We start from the raw sequence: 27,406 nt of genomic DNA on the forward strand, positions 1-27,406 counted from the left end.
AAGGTTTGTTCCAACACGAGCAAGAACCGTCAGATTACCGTTTCGTTACTAGATAAAATTAACGTTCTATGGGTTCCATGGGAACGAAATAATACGTTCCATGGTACTGCGCAGGACGGTGATCGTCGTGGACCGTCCAAAAGTTCATGTTGGAACAAAGCTATAAAAACTGTGTTTCATTCAAAAAGTCATGGATTTATTCACTTGCCCTCGTATATAGATTTTAATAAGAGCGATATACGGCAACGGCGCAATCTGTACTGACAGCTGACAGTGACGTTAGCTAAAAAAAGAAAATAAACAGTATTTGATATCAACACAATCCGAGATGAATCCTGTGTACGATTTTATTCAGAAAAACCGCGTTTTGGCCTTAATAGAGAAGGCTCAAAAATCCAGTGCGCGTAATTTAGCTTTAGACGATTTCGATTTAACTCAGTTTCCAGAGGTGCTAATAACATGCCAAGGTCTTCATATCCTTAACATAGGTAAGTATTAGTATTTTAATCCCTTACTACTGGAAAGGGAGCTTTCTAAAACCCTTCTTTATACCTGGTGACAAAACCTGTGTAACCAACTATCGTCCCATCAGTATACTCAGAGCAATCCACAAAGTATTTGAAAGTATGGTATGTGATATTCTAACCCTGCTACTTGAACCCCTTCTAGTCCAACAGCAGTTTGGGTTTAGACCATGAAAATCTACAGAATTAAACCTCCTTACTCAGGTGGTCTTCCTGTTGGATGCCTTGGAGAAGGAGTATCAAGTAGATACAAGATACACTGACTTCTCCAAGGCATTGGATAGAGTGCCACACAATATTTTGTTGCATAACTTAAAACTGATTGGGATTGATGGGCCTTTTTGTCATGGTTCCAAAGCTACTTACCTGATCGTAGGCTGATTGTTAAAATTGGCACTTTTCTTTCTAAACTTATTGGGCCATTTTTGTTTAATATTTTCATAAACAATATAAATTAATGCTTCACGATCTGTTTATTCTTGCTCTTTGCCAATGACCTAAAATTAAGCTGTGTAATTAAATCCCCTGAGGATTGTGAAGAACTGCAATATTTTTTTTTATTAACCCCACATTTATTACAATCTATCTATACAATCTAAACCTAAATGTTTAGGTAGATAACAGACAATAAGTAATAGGACTGACAATAATTATTAGGAATGACATGTAGGGAGGCATCCAGTGATGCACCCCTTTTTTAAAACTTAGCCTACAACACTGACTATTTCTGACATAAACTTATACACATTAATTTAGTACCTATTGTTCACTTAACTCTAACGAAACTTTTCGTTTTTACCTACGAACAATACGCAGTTTATTCACTAAATTTTTTGCTAACACGTTTGGATGCACTTTAAATTAATCTGTACTGCAATATAATTTAAATAATTTACTAGAATGGTGTAAAAAAATGGCATGGAACTTAATTCAACTAAATGAAAAACCATGACTTTTTCCCATTACAGACATGCTATTGTTTTTGACTATAATATTGGTCATTATACTCTTGAACGAACTTCCCTTTTTAAAAACTTGGTGGTCACCCTGGATACAAACTTACAGCTTTCTCATCATCTAGATAATGTTGTTAATAAGGCTTTGATGAAATCTTAAGATGCATTCAAGATTTCACAAATATTACAGCTTTAAAAATCCTCTACTCTGCCTTGGTCCGTACCCATCTTGAGTATGCCTCGTTTCTATGGAGTACATATTAATGTTCTTCAGTTAGTTAAACACAAATTTTTAAAACAAATTGTATATAAACTTAATATCCTTGGCAACTACAATGATGGAGAGATTTGGAACATGCTAAATATGGCACCAGTCAGTGACTTAATGTAACATGAATATTAATTTTTTGAAGAAGCTCTGGAGTTCCAGTTTTTCCATGTAGGATGTTGTAGAAAGTGATGAGATCCCTTGGCAGTCACTGCTTGTCATAAGAAAAGGGATCTCATCACTTTCTACAACATCCTACATGGAAAAACTGGAACTCTAGAGCTTCTTTAAAAAATTAATAATATTCATGTTTAGTTCAGAGAAATAAGGAAAAAAATATCCTGTTGGTGACACAACCCCCTTCAGGCCGAAACCAAATTTTTTGAGTAGTATGGACATCTACATTAATAACCTATATGTTTCCTGCAGCCGATTCTAATGATATACATAGTTATAAACAAATGAAGATCAAAAACCGGTAAATTTTTGCTTTTTCATCTATAACCAAAAAGTTAAGTATTTTAAACAAATTTGAGATTGAGAAACTCATAAATCGTATAAAAAACTTCAATATGGCGTTCACTGAATATGTCTATCCTTATTGGTTGCTTAGAAAATTGCAAAATAAATAATAAATTTTGAGTTTTTATAAATATTCATAACTTATGTAAAAATTTACTTAGAATGTTCTTATTACACGGAATGCTGAGACTTCTGGTGCTTAAATCATACCCTAAATTTCAAAGCGATTGGTTAAATAGTTTAAAAGGTATTTAATTTGTTTATCCCAAATTAATTTTTTTTGCAACGCTATAAGTCAGAAAATGATGAAGTTACACTAATACTTTGGATAGTTTATGAAAGAAGAAGATTTATACTATTAATTTAATTTAAAAAAATGACAAAAAATAATTCTAAATACTGCAAAATTATTTTGCAAAAACATATGAATTAAAAAAAGGGGGGGGGGCTAACTTCGTCCCTAATTGAATGAATGAATGAACTTTATTCAAAAAAAAAATACAGCTTTGTATACATATATAAATAAAATATTTGAATAAAGTAGTACATATACCGATAAGTGTCTACACACTTGTTTCGGTTACATAATAATATAAATAGGTATAATTTATAATCTATAAAACTATGTATAAAAATTTGAAATTAAAATAATATAGATTATTTAATTCGAGGGAAATATAAATTCAACAATATGTACAATATAAAATTTATAAAAATCAATTTAAGTTAAAAATATTAATGTCTAATAATATAATAAAAGGTAACAAAAACATTTAAATCTAACAATTCAATCTACCAATGGATCATTATAATATATCAAAGTAGTTGTGTATAATTGATCTGTCTGTATTCAAAAGAAATATTTTCAATTGGTGTTTAAAACTATATAAATTAACAATGTACCTAATATAGTCCGGAATAGTATTATATGGTTTGGGAGCCATGTAGGTATACGATTTTTGTGTACTAGTTTTATTCATAAGAGGAACAATAAAATGGTCTCTTTGACGAGTATTATATTGGTGTGTTGGTAGTGCATCTAAACTTTTATTTGAATAATACCTGATGCCAGAACACAGATAGTATAACTGCCTTACATCCAAAATTTTCATTTCAGTATATAGACTATCAGATGCATACACTGTACTTCTGGACAAGATTAATTTAAGAAATTTTCTTTGCATAATTTCTAGGGAGGTGATATGTGTTTTATAAGTTGAACCCCATACTAAAATTCCATATCGCAGATGAGTTTCAACCAATGCAAAATATAAAGTTTTCAAGTGATTGGTAGGTACCAGTTGTTTTAGTTTTCTAAATTTGTACAGTATTACTCTTAATTTATTTATTAAATACTTTATATGTAGATCCCATTTCATGTGGGGGTCTATAATAATCCCTAAATATTTCATTTTCTTTTCAGGTGCAATGGACATTGATTGTGTAATACATAAGTGGTTAAATTGAGGAGCACCCGAAGAATAGCAACTAAATGGTAGATAATTGGTTTTACTTAGGTTGACTGTTAATAATTTATAGTCCAACCATTTTTTAATTTTTAGAAAGTCAATTTCAGCTGTATGTTTTAGTTCTTCCCAATTGGTAGCATTATAGAATATTACGGTGTCATCTGCAAAGCCGATAATGCTTCCAGTAGATTCCAATGAAAATAAACCATTTATATATATATTAAACAGGATAGGTCCAAGTATTGAACCTTGTGGAACTCCATAATCAATAATACGTGGACTACTCTCTACATCGCTTATTTTTACAGTTTGTTGTCTGTTAGTTAGATAACTATCAAACAGTTTTAGTGATTTATTTCGTATACCAATATCTTCCATAGCTTGCAAAAGTAAATGATGACTAACTGTGTCAAAAGCTTTTGATAGATCTATAAATATGCACAAACACGGCTTACTTTCATTAAGAGATTTATTTATTTTTGAGGTTAGTGAAAGAATGGCGTCTTGTGTGGATGTATTTTCCCTAAAACCAAATTGTTTTTCTGAAAGTATTTTGTACTTTCCTAGGTAAGATACTAATCTAGTTTTGATTACATTTTCAAATATTTTTGAAATGTGGGTAATGAGAGATATAGGTCGATAGTTATTCATATCAGTCGAGTTTCCTTTTTTATATACTGGAGTCACAATAGCATGCTTAAAAGCTGAAGGATAAATAGAACTGTCCACACATTTATTCAGTATGTATGTCAAAGGTTCAGTGATATGATCAGAAATACTTTTAATTGTTTCTGCTTTTATATTGTCAATACCGACTGCTTTACCATTTTTTAATCCGAATATTATATTTTTTATTTCATCACTTGTAATCGGTGCAAATACAAAAGAATTAGAGACAGTATGTCTGTTAGAAATGTGTTCATGATCTTGATGTATTTTAGTTGCCAGTTTTTTACCGATTTCACTAAAATGTTTATTGAATTCATTAGTAATATCCAACTTTTCGCTTAATAATTTGTTTGTGTTTGCTTGCTTTATACTGTCAATTCCTTCATCTCGTTTTTTCGTCTTGGTAATTTGTTGTACCACTTTCCATAGACTTTGACAGTTGCCTTCGTTGCTCTCAATTTGCTGTTGGTAATATCGAAATTTTGCTTTTTGTATTAGCGAAGTTAATTTATTTCTGTATATTTTGTATCTGTTTTTTAGAATAATGTTATTTGGGTCGTTATGAAGTTCAGTATACATTTTATTTTTTTAATTTACAGAAATTAGCAGTGCGCTTGTTATCCAAGGAGCGATTTTATCACGTTTCCTTCTTAGCTGTTTTTTCTCACTACACGCTTCCAGGTTATGTTTCAAGATTCTCATAAATGTATTCGTCGCAACTTCTGGGTCCTGTAAAGAATATATTGAATCCCATTTAGTATTTTGAAATGTATAAGTTAACTTTGTTGTATTAATAATATTTCTGAATTTTCGAGCATTTTTTTGTATGCTTCCACCAGTTACTAATTGTAGAATTGTTATATAATGATCAGTAACTGAAGATTTCAAGACTAGTGGCAAAACATAGTCCAAATTGTTAACTTCTGTTTTCAAAAAAATATGATCTAAACATGACTTGCTGCTGGCCTGAACCCTAGTAGGTTCATTTATTGTTGAGATATAGCCAAACTCATTTAAAATATTTAAGTACTCGGCAGTGTAGTTATCATCAGGCTGCAACAAGTCAATGTTTATATCTCCCACAAATACAGCATACTCATCTGAATCAGTCTCAGTCTTTTCTAGAAACTCATACAAACTGTGATTAAAATCATTTAAGTTAGTACTGGGTGATCTGTACAAAGCAGTCACTTTAATTAATTGACGATTTTCTAGTTTTATCTGAATTTGCAACAAATTTATATTATTATAAAAAGGAAGTATTTCAAATTTGTACTTTAAAGATGTTTTTATGTATATAACAACACCATCGTTTTGATTGTAATGGCTCTCACTATATACGACATCATATCCCGGAACATCAAATACATTTATATCAATTATTTCCTAGGACAATTGTTTTTCTTTCTAAATGTGTATAAAAATTCAGTCTTTCCAAATATGAAAAAATAATTTTTCTACGGGTAACGGTTAAAAAGTTATTTTAATTGTTTATAAGTAAGCAAAAAATTGACGTGTTTTTGCAAAATAATTTTACACTGTTTAAAATTACTTTTTGTCATTTTTTTTTAATTAAGTCACTAGTATAAATGTTCTTCTTTCATAAACTGTCAGAAGTCTTACTGTAACCTCATAATTTTCTGACTTACTTATAGTGTTGCAAAAGAAATGAATTTGGGATAAACAAATTAAATAACTTTTAAACTATTTGACCAATTGCTTTGAAATTTAAAATATAATTTAAGCACCAGAAGTCTCAGCAATTCGTGTAATAAGAAGGTTCTAAGTTAATTTTTACATAAGTTATGAATATTTATAAAAACTCAAAATTTATTATTTATTTTGCAATTTTCCAAGCAACCAATAAGGATAGACACATTCAGCGAACGCCATATTGAAATTTTTTAGACGATTTATGAGTTTCTTACTCTCAAATTTGTTTAAAATGCTTAACTTTTTGGTTATAGACGAAAAAAGCAAAAATTTACCGTTTTTTGATCTTCATTTGTTTATAACTATGTATATCATCAAAATCGGCTGCAGGAAACATAAAGGTTATTAATATATATGTCCATAGTAATCACAAAATTTGGTTTCGGCCTGGAGGAGGATGTGTCACGAGAAAAATCTTATTTCTCTGTACTAGTTCCACTAAGAAAAACTAGGGCTACAGTTAGTTTCCATTACCCAATCCATAGTACTAACTATGGTTTTAACAACTATACAGTCTCAATAGAGCTACCAAACTAGCAAACCAGCACCTTAACATTGAACTTTTTCAATCTAATAGCAAATTCCTGAGTTAGGTTTTAGTAAACATTAATTAAGACATTATTACCCATATTCTGTAATTGTTATTCTATTTGTTTAATTTGATTGTTATTAAGTCTGAGCAGAGTTTGGTAAACTGAAATATGTATTTAAATCAGACTTACCCATATGCCTCAAAAAAAATCTTTGATCAGTGTGTGTTACCTGTACTTATTTATGGAGAGGAAACATTAACACAAGATCCACAAGGAAGAAGTTCCTGTAGTTGGCTGTATACCATTAATTACAAGTGAAATTTAATAAAAAATTTTCCTCTTGGTAAAAGGTATATTAGTTTAAAAAGCCCTAAAAAGCTACAAACATATGAACAAAACGTTTTCGCTCTGTAACAAGAGCATCATCAGTGTTACCTAAAATAAGTATAACCATATTAATTAAAGCAAAATGTTAAAGTTAAAATGATGATCAAGGTAAAAGCAAAGTTTAGTTATGCTTACAAGCACATGGTGAGCCAACCAAAAAATACAAGGTCAAAGCCTTTCAAAAAACAGACAAAAGTCTAATATCAATAAATAGATCGAAAAATCCAAAGGATGGATAAAATTCCTAAGGATACGGCCCTAGGGCAACATATGACTCCCACACGTGGTAAGTGGGTCAAAAGGTAACTAGGCCATTATGTTATAAGGGGTGACAGGCAACTAAGAGATGAGACTTCAGAAGCGAATCTGTCTGATGTCAGGACGACAATTATTGTCAATGATTGAAGTTTTATGAAATGTTGCTTACGCAGCTACTAAAATTAAAGTTATTTATTATTAAGTATGATATCATGATATCATTGCTTGTACCATTTTTATATAAAATTTTGTAATTTTTTTATAAAATTATTAAGTATGATATCATGATATCATTGCTTGTACCATAAATAACTTTAATTTTAGTAGCTGCGTAACCAACATTTCATAAAACTTCAATCATTGACAATTGTCGTCCTGACATCAGACAGATTCGCTTTTGAAGTCTCATCTTTTAGTTGGCTGCCACCTCTTATAACATAATGACCTAGTTACCTTTTGACCCACTTACCACGTGTGGGAGTCATATGTTGCTCTAGGGCCATATCCTTAGGAATTTTATCCATCCTTTGGATTTTTCGATGTATTTATTGATATTAGACTTTTGTCTGTTTTTTGAAAGGCTTTGACCTTGTATTTTTTGGTTGGCTCACCATGTTCTTGTAAGTATAACCAAACTTTGCTTTTACCTTGGTCATCATTTGAACTTTAACATTTTGCTTTAATTAATATGGTTATACTTATTTTAGGTAACACTGATGATGCTCTTGTTACAGAGCGAAAACGTTTTGTTTATATGTTTGTAGCCCTTTAGGGCTTTTTAAACTAATATACCTTTTACCAAGAGGAAAATTTTTTATTAAATTTCACTTATTAACACAAGATTCGCGTAACTTAAAGGTCTATGGAGCACCAGATGTTGGGTGTCTCAATGAGAGACTAAATCCCAAATGAACAAATATGTTATAGAACAAAAACGACAGAAGCTGGCAGGACACATCGCCAGATTGTCAGAGAACTGATAGACAAACTGTCAAGTGGAGGCCACGAGAAGAGCACTACGGACCAGAGGACGTTCACCAACCAGATGGACTGACGATCTGAAGCATGTTGTCTGTAACTGGATGCAAGTCACACAAAACAGAGACAGATGGAAAGAGCTGGAGGAGACCTATGTCCAGCAGTGGATGCATACGGGTTGATGATGATGATTGTTATTACCCATGTTCTTACTCTGGGCTAATTAGCAAAATTCATGGAAAAGTTATTTACCAGCAATTTTATTGCTGGTTAAATGGCCACAACTTTGAAGTAGTAAAAGAGTTTAAATATCTGGGAGCAGTAATCACAGAGGACAATCACATAGAAAAAGAGGTCTCAGCAAGAATAGCTGCGGGAAATAGAGCATTATACTCCCTATCATCATTATTAAGATCTAAGCTGCTGAAAAGACAATCTAAATTAAGACTGTACATGTCAATTATTCTCCCAGTTGTTACATATGGGAGTGAAACATGGACAGCGAGAAATAAATAAATTGCTGATATTTGAAAGGAAAGTCCTCAGAATGATATTTGGTCCTCAAAGAAGTGAATTGACAGGAGAGTGGAGAAGGCGCCGCAATGCTGAATTGGTGACTCTATATGGTACTGAAAACATCGTCAGACATATAAAAGCTAATCGGATAAGATGGGCAGGTCATGTAGTAATATCAGAGGAAGACAGAGTGCTAAAGACAGTGTTCTTCGAGAGACCAGACGGTAGAAGATCAGTGGGTCGTCCCAGAAAAAGATGGAAGGATGATGTTGAAACCGATCTATCTAGGATTGGGGTACAACAATGGCAAATCGAAGCGCAAGATCGCAGACGATGGAGGGCCATAGTGGATGCGGCGAAGACTCACCCCGAGTTGTAAAGCCAGTCAAGAAGAAGAAGAATTTTATTGCTGGAATCGAATTATAAGATCCTATATATTAATAATATAGGTATGCAAAGTCCGCAAATAGTGTGCTACTTTTTTTATAAACAAAATGGCGCCGACAAATCGTATTTTGTTCAATTATTGCTCTATAACTCCGAAGATTTTAACTTTACAACAAAAACACTCAAATAAAAATTCACCGCAATTAAATTCTGCATAGAGATATGTTTTTCCCGATTTGCTCCGACGAAAATTTTCCTCGGAAAATGCGGGTTTTCCCAACAATAACTCTAATTTTCAAATAAAGTTTTAGGTAAGTAATTATTAATCAATAATTAAATAACTTAGTGACATCAAAGCTTTCTTGGTATAGACTGTAATTCCAGAAGCCGGTGAAAATTAAACGAATATTTTAGCAACAATTCAATTGTTAATTAACAATTTACGATCGCAATAATAACCAAAATAATCATGATACATTGATCAAACTTATAAAGATTATAAAGATGAGATGCTTATTTAATATTTTATCGACAAAATATAAATTTTTCGTTTTTTTGCATAATCTTTAAATTTTGAAAAAAAAATAGTTATAATACGCTGGTCTAATTAGTAAAGTACATAGAAAGGTTATTTACCAGCAGTTTTATTGCTGGAATCGAAAATTATGATCCTATATATTAATAATATAGGTATGCAAAGTCCGTAGATAGTGTGCTACTTTTTTTATTAACAAAATGGCGCCCCCAAATCGTGTTTTTTTCAATTATTGGTCTATAACTCCGAAGATTTTAACTTTACACCAAAAACATTCAAATAAAAATTCACCCCAATTTAATTCTACATAGTGGCATGTTTTTCCCGATTTGCTCCGACGAAAATTTTCCTCGGAAAATGTGGGTTTTCCCAACAAAATCTCGAATTTTCAAATAAATTTTTTGGGCAAGAAATAAATTAAATAACTTGTGAAATAAAAGCTTTCTTGGTATAGATAATAACTGCAGAAGCCGGTGAAAATTAAACGAATATTTTAGCAACAATTTAATTGTTAATTAACAATTTACAGTCGCAATAACAACCAAAATAATCATGAGACATTGATCAAACTTAGAAAGATTATAAAGATGTGATGCCTATTTAATATTTTGTCGACAAAATATACATTTTTCATTTTTTTGCATAATCTTTAAATGTTAAAAAAATAGTTATAAACAAATTTACATTTTTCAGAAATTGTTTATTATATTCTAATTTTAAAAAAATACTTAAAATGCGTATTTCAAAAGTCTTGAAAATGAATGCTTTAAAAAAATTTCCAACCATTTGCAAAAAAGTTATGAAACAGCAAAGTAAATATACGATTGCTTTGTTGTTTATAATTTGTTTTAATTGTTTCAAAGATTAAAAGTGAGTTGTGGTACAATCTAATTACTCACAAAGAATATCAAATATTAGTTCAATGGTTATATTTTTAGCGCGAAAGTAGGCATGATACAGAGCCGGAGCTAAAATGTTCACTTGAAGCGATTGACACGCAGCATACATTAATACTATAATTTTATTTATTTTGCGCGACAGTGTACGTGTCGCGCGGCGGTCGTCGCTTCGAGTGAAAATTTTAGCTACAGTACTGTATTAGTCTACTTTCGCGTGTGTAAATTACAAAAAAATATATTTATAATCTTTAATTAAAATATAATCATTAAAGTAATAATCGATATTTTTTGTAAATAATTAGCTTGTAGTTTAAACTCACTTTTACGCGTTGAAAGAATTAAAAAAAATTATAAACAACGTAGTTATCGTATGTTTACTTTGCTGTTTCATAACTTTTTTGCAAATGGTTGCAAAAAAGGTTTAAGGCATTCATTTTCAAGATATTTTAAATACGCATTTTAACTATTTTTTAAAATTAGAATATAATAAAAACTTTCTAAGAAACGTTAATTTGTTTATAACTATTTTTTTAAACATTTAAAGGTTATGCAAAAAAATAAAAAAATTATATTTTGTCGACAAAATGTTAAATAGGCATCTCATCTTTATAAGATTTCAAAGTTTGATCACTGTATCATAATTATTTTGGTTATTACTGTGACCGTAAATTATTAATAAACAATTGAATTGTTGCTAACATATTCGTTCAATTTTCACCAGCTTCTGGAACTATAATCTAAACCAAGAAGGCTTTTAAGTCACCAAATTATTTAATTATTGGTTGATAATTACTTATCTAAAACTCTATTTGAAAATTAAAGATTTTGTTGGGAAAACCCGCATTTTCCGAGGAAAATTTTTGTCGGAACTGATCGGGAAAACATATCTATATGCAGAATTTAATTGCGGTGAATTTTTATTTCGGTGTTTTTGTTGTAAAGTTAAAATCTTCGGAGTTATAGAGCAATAATTGAAAAAAACACGATTTTCGGGCGCCATTTTGTTTATAAAAAAAGTAGCACACTATCTGCGGACTTTGCATACCTATATTATTAATATATACAATCATAAGATTCGATTCAAGCAATAAAATTGCTGGTAAATAACTTTTCCCAAAAATGGCCTATTCTCCGATAATCAGCCCAGACTATCTGTAATTTAAAAATTTAACACATGTTGTAACTGGGCTTTGCCCGTTCATAAATGAATAAATAAAATGTTTCTAAACCCTACAGTTTAAATACTAATATTAATCTGATTTTTCCTTCATAGGTCACAACAGGATCGTGGAGATCCCAATGGAGATATCCCAGTTGAAGAATCTCCAACATTTATCCTTAGAATATAATCAATTAGATAGGTTTCCCGAGGCATTGAAGCATTGTCCGCAGCTTGTCAGTTTAAATCTAAGTCATAACCCCGTGAAGGAGCTCACCCGTGATATAGGATGTCTAGTGTCTTTGGAGATGCTTTGGTGTAATTCGTGCTGTTTGACTAGCATTCCCGAGGAAATAGGAAATCTAACGAAGCTGGAGACTTTCGGTGCTAGACATAATAAAATTGTCAAATTACCTAATAGGATTGGAGAACTTGTAAACTTAAGGTAAGTGAATGAAATTACAAAACTTGTATCAATATCAAGTGGAGTGGTCAACATATTTGAATCGTATAGTCTAACAATGCACGTTGATTCTCCTACAAGGATTACAAAAACTTCATCTACCATAATTGATTATACAGTCTCAGATTTCTCACCCCTTGATGTCCACTCTACAATTAATAATGCTGGACTATCTGATCATGAAGCAGTTTATACGAAGTTTAATATCTCTAGCAAACCCTCCTCGAAAACCCGACGTTTAGGTAGGATTTTTTCCACCCGGAACTTTCGTAAATTCCAAAATGTATGCTTAACCTCTGAGTGGCGCTTTCCTGCCATGGACGTGGATAATAATTTCAGTGAATTCTTAGATAAGCTTATCTGCATCTTCAATAAAGCATTTCCTTTAATTGCAATTAAGCCGAAACATCACAAACCCTGGACTACTAAAGGTATCCGAATATCTTCCAAGAATATGCGTTCTCTTCTCTATATCAAGAAATTTACTACCAACGTCTCTATCACTGAATATATCACCAAGTATAGGGCAACCTATCTTAAACTTATAATATCAGCTAAAAAAGTATACTACCAGAACCGTCTGGGAAGCTCCAAAAGTGTTGCAAAAGAAACTTGGTCCATAATAAACGACCTTCGAAATAAAACCCACACTGCTCAAACATTTTCCCTTCCAGACCCTGAAAATCTAAATGAATACTTTGTTAATGTGAGTAAAAATATTACATCAACTATTTTGCCACAATAAGATCCCATTTCCTATCTCCCTAATTCAAGAAAGGTCTCGAATTCATTCTTTATAAAACCAGTCGATAAATCTGAACTGATCCAAACAATCAATAGTATCAAAAGCAAATCTTCCGATTGGCTATCTGTGTAAATGTTAATTCTCTTAGCTTTAGGGTCTTTATCAATGATTTCATCAATGCAGGCCATCAAAGCAAAAACTTTAGCCTGGAACACCGTTGTATGTTGACCTAGGCTGTGAGGTTTATTATAGTTACATGTTTGCCTAAAGACTCCTGATCCAGTACCATGGGCAGTTTTAGATCCATCAGTGAACCATATTAAGTCCCCATTAATATTTGGGACTTTTTGTTCTCTAGATGGTATAATTGTGTTAATCTTCTCAGTGAAGATTAGTTCTGGTGTCATCATATCTGAGTTCATCATAAAGATGGATAACTCAAGTATAGTCCCAGTAATGTTTGTGTGGCTATTCAATACATAATTTGGCCTCCAAATATTGTTTGCTTTGAGTCTCAGGATGGTCATAAAGGCTCGCCGAAATATATAATTCCAGCGGAGGGAGACCTGTGATAGCCTCTAATGAAGCCGTTCCTGTACTATTCAAGGCTCCTGTTATATTTAGAAGCGCTTGTCTTTGTAGGGTGGTGAGAGTGGTCACACAAGATTGTAAAGCCGTCTTTCTCCACCAGTGTACTGACCCATAAGTGACTGTCGGTCATATCACTGATGTGTACAACCAACATATCACCTTAGTTTCAATCCCCAGGTTTTACCTACAACTCGTCTGCAGAACCAGTCTGCAGTTCCAATTGAGTTTCGAATCCAGGGTTACCCCTAGATACTAAACCTCATTGGTTCTTTCCAGTACCTCTCCAAATAATTTTAGCTCACTCAGTCCAGTAAGCTTCCTCTTATTTGTAAAGGCTACCAGTTTAGTTTTAGAAGGGTTCACGGAGAGATTCTCTTTCAGACACCAGTTCTCTATGTAGCGAAGGGCATATCGCATCTGATACGCAACAGTGCTGGGAAATGTTCCCCTAGTTACTATTACGATACCATCTGCGAAACCCTGGACCCAGATTACTTGGACGCTTAGCCCATGAATCAGATCATCGACAACTATGTTCCATAATGACGGTGACAATACACCGCCTTGAGGGCATCCCTTAGTTGCCCTCAGATTTATGGTATCTTCATGCGTATCTGTGGATATTATTCTGCTCTGAAGCATCTGAATAATCCACTTGCATGTTGTGTTGTTGATTTTCTTCCTCACCAGTGCGCTTTGTATAGACTCGATTGAGGTATTATCAAATGCATCTTCTATATTTAAAAATGCAGCAAGGGCGACTTCTTTCTGATGCAGACTCCTTTCGAGTTCCGACACTAGATTGTGCAGGGCGGCTTCACCTGATTTCCCTGTCTGATACGCCCATTGCCGTTGGTGCAGTGGATTTTTATTTAAATTGTTTTTCTTGATGTGTTCATTCAAGATTTTTTCCATGGTTTTTAACATTTTGCCGGATATTAGCGCTCATCACTGTATAGCTATATCCAGAAAATGGTCTGAATCAATTTTGGCTCCCCTCATACTTCTTATGTTTCTTACAAATTTCGTGCTGTTTATTTCCACCAATACGTGATCAATCTGGTTAACCATTTTTCCATCAGGAGGCATCCAGGTTCCCTTATGTAATTTTTTTTGTTCGAACTGGGTGCCTCTCACCACCATATTTTTTCCATCACAAAACGGATTAGTCTTTGGACATTATCATGTGTCACTTCATGCTTGCTATCTATTCCAACTACAGTGGAACCCCGATAAGTCGGCCCCGATAACCCGGAAGTCCGGTTAATCCGGACCGATTTTCATCAGACAAACATTTCAACAATAAAAATGTATGTAATATAATATTTGAGAGATAATGTGTATTTGTGTAATTTGAACTATGCGATAGTAAAAATAACTCATGGCACACGGCGGCAGAGCGACATTCATTGTCTCTCGGATTATCGGAAACAACAGGCACCTGTTTCCTTTAAGTATTTATTTCAAACTGTCTTAGCATTGTTTAAAAAAAAAAGACTATTTAAAAATTTCTTTTTTAAACAATGGTCTTAGTGTCCACTGTTCTTAAGTAACATAATATCGTTCCGATTGTGACTGTATTGTGTGTAGTACAGTCTTGTATTGTTCGCTTCAGTTTGATGAGGTTTGTGTTTACGTGTTTTTAGTAATTTAGATGTATATTTCATGTTATTTCAATTATAACGGAGTTTATCTGCAAGTATACCGTATTTTATGAATTTTAACCATATTTTCCGGCTAACCCGGATTTTCGATAACCCGGATCGGCTGCGGTCCCGATTAATCCGAGTTATCGAGGTTCCACTGTACTACGTTATATGTGAATAGGGGTTTTCCGGCTTTTGTTGGTCTTAAGGCATTTTCCACTTCCTGTTTTGTGATTAGTGATACCTGTGATAATTGAATGATGAATTAAGGCTCAAACAGTTTCATTTGTTTTCAGATGGTTAACGATGGAAGACAACTGCCTCAACAACGTTCCCCATAACTTTGGAAAGCTAGAATTAGTCAAACACATTAATTTTAACAAGAATAATTTTAGTTACATTCCGTATAGATTTGCCAAGTTGAAGAACCTCAAGTATTTGCATCTACAGAGCAATGAATTCTTCGTTCTTCCAGTTAGAACCATATCTGCGATGCCAAACACCAGATTTAACTTTCAGAATAACCCTGTAGGATTGGAAGATTATAAGGTAATGTTCTATAGATTTGAGTTGCTCATTATTTTTAATGTACAGCTGCTGCTATTGAATAGTTTACACCCTTACATGTCTAGTAGCGATTTTTTGAATTTTTGCCTCGTTTAAACGCACATTATACGTGACAGTGGCATCAATTTCCAATGGCGGAACTAGAATAGATTAATTAAAATTAAAACATCAAAATAATAGTTATTTATATACCAAGTCAGTAAAGTGACTCTTTATCGAACGAGTCTGATATTATGAGCCGAGCGAGCCTAGCGAGCAAGGCGAATAACAGACGAGTTCGATAAAGAGTCTTTACTGACGTGGTGCATACAAAATTTTATCGCCAATCGTAAAAACATTAACACTTACTTAACACTTACTTAATTATATCCTTCTAATGAAAAAAGAGTGTGTGTACTTAGTCCTTATAATAGTCTAAGTACGTATGTCAATAACCATTAATATTAAACAAAAAAGTTTTCCTTATGGGGGATTCGAACCAAGTACTGACACGTCCGTAACTAGATACACATACCGCTAGCCTACGCAATCACTTGCTAGACACGGCCGATATTAGGTGTAAAAAGAACAAATAGGCAAGTAAAAAATGTTAAGAAAATAATTGACATCAAATGAAAAGACATTATACATAAATCATGGTAGATTCAAGGATATGAAAAAGAACTTTACGTACAATATAATATGTAATAGTAATTTTATTTTTGTCGAATTACCTTCATTATTAAAAATAATCGTTATCAGGTGCATTTAATAAGAAATTTAGCACTTCTTCTTGCGGCAGGGTTTTTGATTTTTTGGGAATGTAATTCCTTCCTTTTTGTTTCAAAAGAGCTGTAAGTTTTTTATAATTGCTTATATCTATGTCTTTATTTGTGGTCAAATTTGCCTTTAACATTGAATAATAGGAACACATAGTCGATGGAGAATATTCTTTAGGCAATTCAGAGAAATATGCCAGTAAAACACTTTCACTATAATTTGTAATACAATTTTTTCCACGCCGTGCTTGAAATATGTCATATTGTCTATTGTATTTTCCGATGGATTTTGCTGGGAGAAGCTCTGAAACTGCCTCTAACGATTTCTTGCTAAAAAGCAGCACTACTGTACTATAATTTGATATTAGTTTTAACATATTTATTACAATAAATACAATTTTCAATTTAAATTTTTTAAATATGACAGTGATGACAGGTGGCTTCTGCATGCCGCTTTCGATTTTTAATCGATAGATAGTTATCAATATTGAATAATTACTAAATCGGTAAAATTTTGATTAATTTTATATGACTATAATTGCAAAATACTACAGAATTTCACTTTTTGGCATAAATTTAATTAATAATAACGTACATTGTGTACAATATTTTCAATAATTAAAGTAAATAAATTTTAAGTTCAATCAAATAAATAATCGATTACTGCCATCGACCACTTACATTCAATCTCGGTTAATTTGATTAATCGCGGCAGGTAAAGTAAAATTCTTCTTTCGGTACAATAAAGTGTTACTTTACTGCCGCAAATGGCGTCAAATGAGTACAATAATGAATGACTATAGTGACGGTTGGCGATAAAAAAAATTTATTTTACAAAATTTAAAAAATGGGAATTATAAAAGAAGTTTTTTTGAATAAAATAAAATTAATATTGTTATTAATAGCTTTTAACTTGATTTTTCGATATGCGCGAAATTTTTGACAAGCACTTTGACATTTAACAAATCCGTATGTCACTGCGATTTTACGTATTACTTACGATGTAAAAATGAAGGTGTAAACTATTCAGTGACATATGAGCCACTTTATTAGGTAGAGGGGAATTTGGGTTCAGAAACGGACTAGGAACCAGAGAGGCGTTATTTGCTTTTAATGTGTTAGCTCAAAGATGTATGGACATGAATGTGGATGTGCATGTTTGTTACGTTGATTTTGAGAAAGCTTTTGACAAAGTTAGACATGAAAAATTAGTCCAAATTCTAAAGACAAAAAACATAGGCAAAAGGGACTTACGAATAATAACAAACCTTTACTGGAATCAAAGAGCACAAATTGTAATAGATAACGAACCCAGTCCAGAAATTGAAATCAGGAGAGGAGTTCGGCAGGGATGTAATTATGTCTCCATTACTCTTTAATGCATATAGTGAAGCCATTTTTGAAGAAGCATGGCTATCTCAAGCTAACGCACAATCTATTAACAGCATAAGATATGCAGATGACACCGTGATTATGGCAAGCTCTGCTGAACAACTCCAACTACTACTAAACAAAACAAACAATTTCTGTGAAGAATATAGACTAAAAATGAATATAAAAAAGACCAAATACATGATAATAACTAAGAAAACAAACATACAAACAAGCATACATTTGGAAAATGTACCGATAGAAAGGGTTGATAAATACAAATACCTAGGAACCTGGATTTCAGAGAAAAATGATCAAACAACAGAAATAAGGACCAGGATAGAAATAGCAAGAAATGCGTTTGTAAAAATGAAATCAGTTTTCTGCAACAAAGACCTTAGCTTATAACTGAGAGTAAGAGCTTTGAGATGCTACGTGTTCTCGATACTACAATATGGACTTGAAAGCTGGACATTAAAGCAAGAACACATAAATAAGCTACAGTCATTTGAAATGTGGTGTTACAGAAGGATGCTTAGAATAGCATGGACACAGAGGAAAACGAACACGGAAGTATTGCGAGAAATGGGTAAAGAATGCGAAATAATAAACACAATAAAAATAAGAAAGTTACAATATCTGGGACACGTAATGAGGGGACCGCGATATGAAATGCTAAGACTGATAATACAGGGAAAGATAAGAGGCGGAAGGAGTATAGGAAGAAGGAGGGTGTCATGGTTAAAGAATTTAAGGGACTGGTTTAGATGCAGTTCTATAGAACTCTTTAGAGCAGCGGATGATAGAGTAAAGATAGTGATGATGATATCCAACCTCCGACTAGGAGACGGCACTTGAAGAAGAAGACGACTGTTTTTTCTCACCCATTGCATTAAACGCCGCACCCTTCCAAACGATCCACTTCGCAACGTAGTCGCCGGCGCTAGAAAATCGCTTATTTCAGCCACTCTGTGGATCCACAGAGTAGCGCTGCAAAGGTCTGGTTTGGCCGTTAATCGAATTTGTTCACAGTTATTTTTTTCGTAAAATTTACCCAAATGATATAATTTTTGTTACAGATATTCACCAACGTGATACTATCAGGAACCGAAGACGAAATATTGGATATGTTCGGTTACGATTCTGATTCGAGTTCAGACGACTGGGACAATAGTTTAGACAGCGCCGATCTAAACTATTCAGCTACTGACGATGACAGCGATAATGAAAATAGAGACGTTATAGGAAATATACCCATTCTTTCTAAGTTTTTGGTAACGTGTTAAGTATTATGTAGGTAGGAACGTTTCCATCGAATCTTAAAAAATGATAACGGGATTATGGATATTTTTAATTCACAACGGTTCCAGAAAATGTGGCAGCTTCGATATTTTTTTCATCGATGTACACTGCCAGGCATAAAATTAGTTCGCCCTGTATATAAGGTTCTTGAACTTCAGAGTGGAACATAGAGCTTCAGTAAAAACGTGCCATCAAGTTCTATTTTGCGCTAAGGTCTTCACCGCGTTCCAAGACTTTCCTTTATCTCTTATCTCGTCCATGATGGATCTCCTCCAAGTCTGTGCTGGGCGACCTCTTTTTTTCCTGGGTGATTCCACTCTAGGGCAGTCTTTGCAGTACTGGAGCTATTGTTTTCGGAGTGTGTGACCAATCAAACTCCACTTTCTGGATTTTATTTCATTTTCTACCCTCTTGTTGGGTCAGGTGTAGTAGATCTTCGTTTCTGATGGTGTTTGGCCAGAAGATACGAACAATTCTTCGTAGACATTTGTTAACAAAGACCCGCAGTTTGTCTGTAAGGGCTTTTGTCACTTTCCAGGTTTCGCATCCGTAGAGTAGAACAGACATAACATTTGACTGTGAAACGAAGAGGCGATGGACTACCCCAGCTAATTGAAATAATATTCGAAAATATTACCTCAATCATCCAAGATAGCCATCGCTACACCCTTGCTTAGCTCAGTCACTCAGGTGTGTGTTTGTCTTGTCCTAATCTTAGAAATGAACTATGAAAGATTGGAATGAAAGCAAACAAAACAGTATTTTTAACTAATCATGTTTATTGTTCATAAAGATATAATAAAAATATGACTTAGTAAATTGCATTAACACATATATTCAAATTCTTGCCAAAAACTAACAATTTGTAGATTATACTTATGGCTTTGGTATCTGGTTCGATGGTAACTTCTTGATGTCGTATGGTACTGCTGTAGACTTCTTGTAGGCCTGGGCGGATCTTCGGCCCTAGGCCCCTGCAGTTGGAGATGGTAGTTGTTGCAGTCTAGATGTCCTGGTCTTCATTTTTGTCAGCCTTATGAGTAGCATCACCGGTGATGAAGGGAGGTGGCTCCTGAAGGAAGAAAGATGATTTCTATCCAAAAACTATAACATAAAAATACACATATCAACAATCAAGAAGTTAATAACCAAATTGTACCTTTGCCAAATAGTATCCAAAAATAGTAGATGGCAAGGGTAAATTAAATGGAATTTAGATGAGGAGAATAGTTAAAATTTGATTACTATACTTGCATACATGTAAATTAGAAAGAAATATTTAAAACTAAAATATCAGAACACATGGTTTGACATTGGAGTTAGGTTAGATATAAAAAACATTAGAAAGACTGTTAGATGGAGAAATGTAATTAAAGGAAAAAAATAATAATGATGTCTTACCCCAAGAGAGAGATGATTTGAATAAAAATGATTTATTTTTCACATTACATGCCTTTTATAAGATTACCACCGCCATTTGGAGAATTGAAGTAGGGATGAAGTGTCACTTTCATGACAGTGCGACATAGGCAGTGGCGGGCATGTTCCGTATTGAAAAACAGATACTTACAGAGTAAGAATATACAGGTTACGTTCAGTATGATGATTTAGATGTTAGATGAAAAGAGATATATTAAATAGAAGATAATAAAAGAGGGTAATAAAAGGGGATAATAAAAGAGGGCGCCAACGAGTTTTAACGAAGAAACCTGGTAAAACAAATAGAAGAAAATTATTGTTAATGAAATATTAAAGAAAATAAAATAATTATTTAAAAATAAAATATCAAAGATGTAACGTTTGTAACGTTACAACTGGAATATTCGTATCTTTGTCCTTGTAGTATACTCGCCAGACCTCCAAACAGGGTTGAGCATGCTGAATGCTTGTTGAGCTTTTCGTATCCTCATATTAACATCGTCTTCTGTTATGACACTTCCAAGATACGTAAAGTTTTACACATTTTCATTCTGCATGTTGTTGATAATAAATAGCGTGTTGTTCCTTGCATTTATTTTCATGTTCTTGGTTTTCCTAATACTGATTTTTAAATCTATTTTATTGGCTTCAGTGGAAAGTGTTTCCAATTGGTCAGCCACATCTTGGAATATTTGTACTAATTGGTAGATCTCGTCCATTGTCATGTGGTTAACGTTCATTGTATCCCTGTTGTGTCTAGTTTGGAGAGAAAATAGTCTATAGCTATGTTAAAAAGAAACGGAGAAAGCACATATCCCTGTCTGACTCCAGTAAGTACGTCAAATTCGTCACTGTTGATCCCAGTGCGTGTCACGCTGCCTTAGTGTAAAGTGACTATAATGGAAATTATTTTAAGCGGGATGTTTCTTAGCTCCAAAATTTTCCATATGGCAGCATCAGATAAGCTGTCAAAGGCACGTCAGAAATCAACAAAAACCATGTATAGCGGTGCGTTCCATTCCATCGATTGTTCCATTATTACCCTCACAGTATTAATGTGGTCTATGCAGGAGGATTCTGGTCTAAAGTGTGCTTGATTATCTCGGAATTCAACCTTGTTTGTTAATCTTTTATTAGTCTAGTCGCAACATAGGGGGTCCCGTGGGCACTTTTAGGTCGCCGCGATTTGATGGTGGTATTATAGGTTTTTTGGGTCGCTGAATCCAATGGAAGTGGCCTGGAAGCCCAAATGTGGTGCGTTTAAGTGTTATTAACAAATTATGGTAATATTAGGTGTTTTTCAGGAATTATTAGAAGCCCTGTAAATAAATTGATAGTGTTAAGGTCTTCTCTGGTGTATTTTTGGTCGCTGAATCGAATGCGACTAGTCGCGATTACTCAAAATATGTTCTTATTTTGTTAATAACAAAATAATTGTTAATTCGCCTAAAAGCTCGAAATGTGCTATCTACAGCAAGTTTGTAGTCTTTTTGGTAATATCTTTATACGCTAAATCGATTGCCACTAGTCGTGATAGCTTAAACCACGTTCCGACTTTGTTATTAATAAATCATTGCAAAAATAACGGTTTATAGTACGTTATAGTAGTAAGGAAGTGATATTGTGACGATGTCTGCTTCAACCCTGGGGGTGAGTTTCACCCCTTTTCGGGGGTGGAAAAAGAAACCTTTAAAATAAGTCTGGAATTGGATAAACTGATTAATTATAAGCAAATTTTGTTCTATACAGTGTTTTCATTAAGAGGATCGGTACGTATTTTCGGCTGCAATGCAATTCAAATGGGGATTCATTTTTTTCGAATCCTGAGAAAACTAATAAGTATTTTTGAAAAATTTAAACGCAGAATGAAAGATTACGTTATTAGCGAGGGCAGAAAGTCCCTGAGAACTTCTATAATGTTTATTTTAATAAGTTACAGGGGTGAAAAACTAAGAGAAAATGTAGTGTGATTTTTAATTTCAAATATCTCATTCGAAAGGAACTTCTTATATATTCTAAGGGACTTTCGGCCCTCGATAATAATTTAGTCTTTCATTTTGTGTTTAAATTTTTTAAAAATATTTACTAGTTTTTTCAGGATTCGAAAAAAATGGACACCATGTCCGTGGAAATCGAACATTCGCTATCTTTGTCATACAACGCACTCATTCGAATATAACGTTATGACAAGACTCAAGACAGTGACAAGTAGAGATGTGTCCGACCCGCTATTTTGATACAGCAGTTCATTCTGCTACTGCTTTTTAACGCTTTTACGATGATAATAAAATCAATCAAAGAGTTGTTTATTAAATAATATTGATAGTGTATTTGAAAAATAATAACTGATTTAAGGCGTACAATTAATAAAAAGTTATTTATTGTTTATATATTATTTATGGAAAATCCAAGTATTTCAAGTCATTTAAGTTCAAATTAAAGTATTATGTTATAAGAGTTTGTTCCGATAACGGTAAATAGGTACGAGTTTAGCTATAAAGTAAAGTGCCCATGGTGGCATAAAATGTAGTAAATGCTAATGCTTCAAGTACGTACTATATTTTTGAAGATTTCACTGCACTTAAAAAGCGTATTTGCTTTTCTCCGTAGTATTTGCTACTATTTACCAGCCTACATAGAAGAATGTACTACGCTTTTGAAGTATGTGCTTGTTTAGTAGTATTTTGCTTCAGTTTAAGTGAAGTTGGTGGGTGGACGTCTTCGGCGTAGGTATTTTTTTGTTACAATATGGCAGCATTTATGAATGTGTGTCATAGAAAAATTTACAAACTAAGAAGAAGATTCTTAATTTTTGGGGTCATTCTTTTATCAAATAAAATTTAATAATTGTAAAGAAGATTAACAAATAACAATTGTTCATTTTTATCCTCGCGTAACTCTTTTGTCGCTTCGGATCTGAGTCATTCATTTTTACTCATGTACAATTCTAATAATTTGGTACGTAAAAATGTGAATTCACAAATCACAATCACATGAAAAACTAATTCCATCACGATTGGTGTAATGCAGACACGGCTGGCGCTACGCTTTGTAGTGATCATAGTATCATTTGATGTGATCATTTGATATGACCACAAACATATCTACAATCGACAAAAACTTCCAACAGTCCAAAATATAGTTTACTCCTTTAAACGAGAATACAATTTAATGCGAAAATTGTTGGTTTACCGATAGATTTTATAGATCATATTTTCACTATAAATTTAAAATTAATTTGAAAAACACAAAAGTAATTAATTTGATTTATGTAAAAAAATTACTTACTTCAATTGAGCTAACCGTCTTTTTCTTCGCTTTTCAGTAACACATTTCTTGTAACAACGTCCCATATTTTAATTTGCTCAAATAAAGGAATAAATAAGTTCTTTATAAATTAATTGAGTAATACTACATTTATACAACGCAGTTCTTCACATGTTCAAACCTTATCTAGGCTTTCCATGGTAACAGGACATTATTAAAATAACTTTACAACTTTTTTTCCTTTTCGACTATTTGTATAGTATATAAATAATGGTAACCACTGAATACATAATTAGTGAAAAAATAATCCTATCATTTATACAAGTAAAGGTTATCGAAGAACATTCAAAAACTGAACGAAACCGAAATAGCCATCTCTACCTTTCTAATGACAATGTCACTGTCAACCTAATGTTTACATCTGCAGTTTCCATACGAGTGAGAATTTTACTACACGTAGTTTGCCGTGTAAAGACAGAAAAAGTAGGGATAGCCGTAAAATATTTGCGAATTATGTACCCATAGCCTTAAGTCAATACTTTTCGAGTTATTTGGTATTTTTGTTGAGAAATGAACATATTCACTCGCAAATAACTCGAAAAGTATTGACTTAGTGAAAGCACTGTATAAGACAAAAGTTGCTTAGAATTAATCAGTTTATCCACTTCCAGACTTATTTTAAGGGTTTCTTTTTTCACCCCCCAAAAGGGGTGAAACTCACCCCCAGGGTAAAGGCAGACATCAGCACAATATCACTTGTTTTGTTTGACATGTTAGCTACGTGTATGATAAATTGCATGTCAATTCAAGTGGTTTTTAAAAATTTAGAGCAAAAACCGTGAGTGAACGTACTATAAACCGTTATTTTTGCAATAATTTATTAATAACAAAGTCGGAACGTGGTTTAAACTATCACGACTAGTGACAATCGATTTAGCGTATAAAAATAATATCAAAAAGACTACAAACCTGCTGTAAATAACGCATTTCAAGCTTTTCAGCGAATAAACAGTCATTTTGTTATTAACAAAATAAGAACACATTTTGAGTAATCGCGACTAGTCGCATTCGATTCAGCGACCAAAAATACACCAGAGAAGACCTTAACACTATCAATTTATTTACAAGGTATATTTACAATGTTCAGAATTAATATCCGATATTGAACAGTATATTTTTATCACACCGTATATCACATCAACCAATTTGTTATTATATTCAAACATGTGCGGGTTATTTAATTTGTTTAATTGTAGCAATTTATAAACAATATTTTGGCAATGGACATTAATTTAGCTGACAAAGTAAAAACCTTTGTTCTTTTGTCGTGTGGGCTATGGCCCAATTCATGTTGCCAACAAGAGAGAATACATTTTAGAATAATTCTCAAGAATCAATTCATCCAGGCCAGATGTGCCTTTAACTTCATTCCTTCATACATTCAATATGTAGCATCATAGAGTCTTCAACTAAGTCGCGTACAAGCCACATATCAGTACTCAACGTTCTCTCGGGGTAACTACCCTGGTGTCTACCGCTATCAATAAAATATCTAAGTGCCATTGGTGTTTCTATTACTGAAGATCATCCTCCACTGAGACCGAGGATTAGACACAGGGCTTCTAATAATTCCTGAAAAACACCTAATTTTACCATAATTTGTTAATAACAATTAAACGCACCACATTTGAGCTTCCAGACCACTTCCATTGGATTCAGCGACCCAAAAAACCTATAAAACCACCATCAAATCGCGGCGACCTAAAAGTGCCCACGGGACCCCCTATATTGCGGCTAGACTATACAGGGTGTCCCAGACTAATGTACCCACGCTATATCTCTTAAACAAAGAGAGATTTTCGAATGGGACAAAAAGTGATCTATTCTACTTGTAATACACTTTAATATGGCGTACAAAAAAATCATCCCCTAAATATTCATCCCTTAGTTACAACCCCTAACTTTAATTTTTTTAATAGCACCCTGTATATTTTTTTATAGTTTTGGATGTGGTCTTTTATCGTCTATTCAACACATTATTTGAAAAAAAAAATCGGTTCGTAAATAACCAAGAAACTATCAGTTTATTTTTGTTATATTTGTATCAGTGTATTATCGTGTGTCCCAGACTAATTTATCCAGGCTATACTTCTTAAACGAATAGAGATTTTCGAATGGGACAAAAACTGATCTATTCCATTTGTAATACACTTTCATATGGCATGAAAAAAATTCATCCCCTAAATATTCATCCCTAACTTAGAGGGTGCTATTTAAAAAAAAAGTCAGGGGTTGTAACTAAGGGATGAATATTTAGGGGATATTTTTTTTCTACGCCATATTAAAGTGTATTACAAATGTAATAGATCAGTTTTTGTCCCATTCGAAAATCTCTATTCGTTTAAGAAATATAACCTGTATAAATTAGTCTGGGACACATAATTAACAAAACTAAACTGATATTTTCTTGGTTATCTACAAACCGATTTTATTTTCAAAAAATGTGTTGAATAGATGATAGAAGACCACATCCAAAGCTATAAAAAAATATACAGGGTGCTATTAAAAAAATTAAAGTTAGGGGTTGTAACTAAGTGATGAATATTTAGGGGATGATGTTTTTGTACGCCATATTAAAGTGTATTACAAGTAGAATAGATCACTTTTTGTCCCATTCGAAAATCTCTCTTTGTTGGAGAGATATAGCGTGGGTAAATTAGTCTGGGACACCCTGTATGTATGGTGGTCGTGAAAATTTTATTTATGGTGGTAAGCAAGGTTATTCCTCTCCAATCTTTGCACAGTGTGAGGTTGCCCTTTTTTGGAAGCTTAATAATGTTACCTTTTTTCCAGCCCACTGGAATACGGTTTGTTTCCCACACCTCTCGGATTATGGGGAGCAAAAGTTCAACACTGAGATGCGGATCAGTTTTAAATATTTCGGCAGCAATGTGCTGGATTCCCGGGGACTTGTTATTTCTCAGAAATTTGATAGCTGTTATTATCTCCATTTTGGAAGGGGTCTCACAACATATATTATGCAAGTCTGTATTCTATGGGTTTTCGACAATTTCTGCATTATCCCTGGGCGTGCCTAGCATCTCCTGAAAATGCTCTTTACATCTCTCTTCTTGGTCATCTGTTGTAGTAAGTAATTTAAAAAGAATAATGATTTCTAAAATAAATTAAGTTACCTAATTTGATGCTTGGCAGTCTATTATAACAATTGTACTTTTATTGTACAAAACCTAGAGCTTCGTTAAATTTTTTAATTTGATGGGAACCCGGAATATGAATATTGTTCAAAGATGTTTTGTGGATCTAAACTTAATTTTTTATAAGCGATTTAAATGTTAAGTGATCCTACATATGAAGATCTTCAACCGATAATGCAAATACTCTCTATAACGTGAAACCTCCGAATTGAAATTTACTTATTTATTTTTTAAAATAAAATTTCTATTATCAGAAACCATGTGTTGTATTTACCTTGTTATGTCCCTC

The 27,406-nt window shown here is 33.1% G+C and overlaps 1 protein-coding gene and 1 long non-coding RNA gene across 2 annotated transcripts; both read left to right on the forward strand.

Moving 5' to 3' along the window:
• Positions 1-271: 271 nt before the first annotated feature.
• Positions 272-27,374, forward strand: LOC114326686 (leucine-rich repeat protein soc-2 homolog). The gene is made up of 4 exons (XM_028275101.2): positions 272-488; positions 11,888-12,218; positions 15,515-15,767; positions 18,994-27,374. The coding sequence occupies exons 1-4, from the start codon at positions 329-331 to the stop codon at positions 19,198-19,200; spliced, it is 951 nt and encodes a 316-aa protein (XP_028130902.2). The 5' UTR covers positions 272-328; the 3' UTR covers positions 19,201-27,374.
• On the forward strand, positions 2,801-5,219 carry LOC126892504 (uncharacterized). Its single transcript, XR_007700878.1, has 2 exons — positions 2,801-3,765; positions 5,008-5,219. It is a non-coding gene; the product is annotated as an uncharacterized LOC126892504 (long non-coding RNA).
• Positions 27,375-27,406: the final 32 nt, after the last annotated feature.

Source organism: Diabrotica virgifera, chromosome 9, assembly GCF_917563875.1.
Source record: "Diabrotica virgifera virgifera chromosome 9, PGI_DIABVI_V3a".
In the NCBI taxonomy this organism is placed as follows: Eukaryota; Metazoa; Arthropoda; class Insecta; order Coleoptera; family Chrysomelidae; genus Diabrotica; species Diabrotica virgifera.

Coding starts and splice junctions, on each gene's coding strand:
- LOC114326686 (XM_028275101.2), top strand. CDS start 329: ATGAATCCTGTGTACGATTTTATTCAGAAAAACCGCGTTTTGGCCTTA. Junction 12,219..15,514: donor GGAGAACTTGTAAACTTAAG/GTAAGTGAATGA, acceptor ATTTGTTTTCAG/ATGGTTAACGATGGAAGACA. Junction 15,768..18,993: donor TAGGATTGGAAGATTATAAG/GTAATGTTCTAT, acceptor TTTTTGTTACAG/ATATTCACCAACGTGATACT.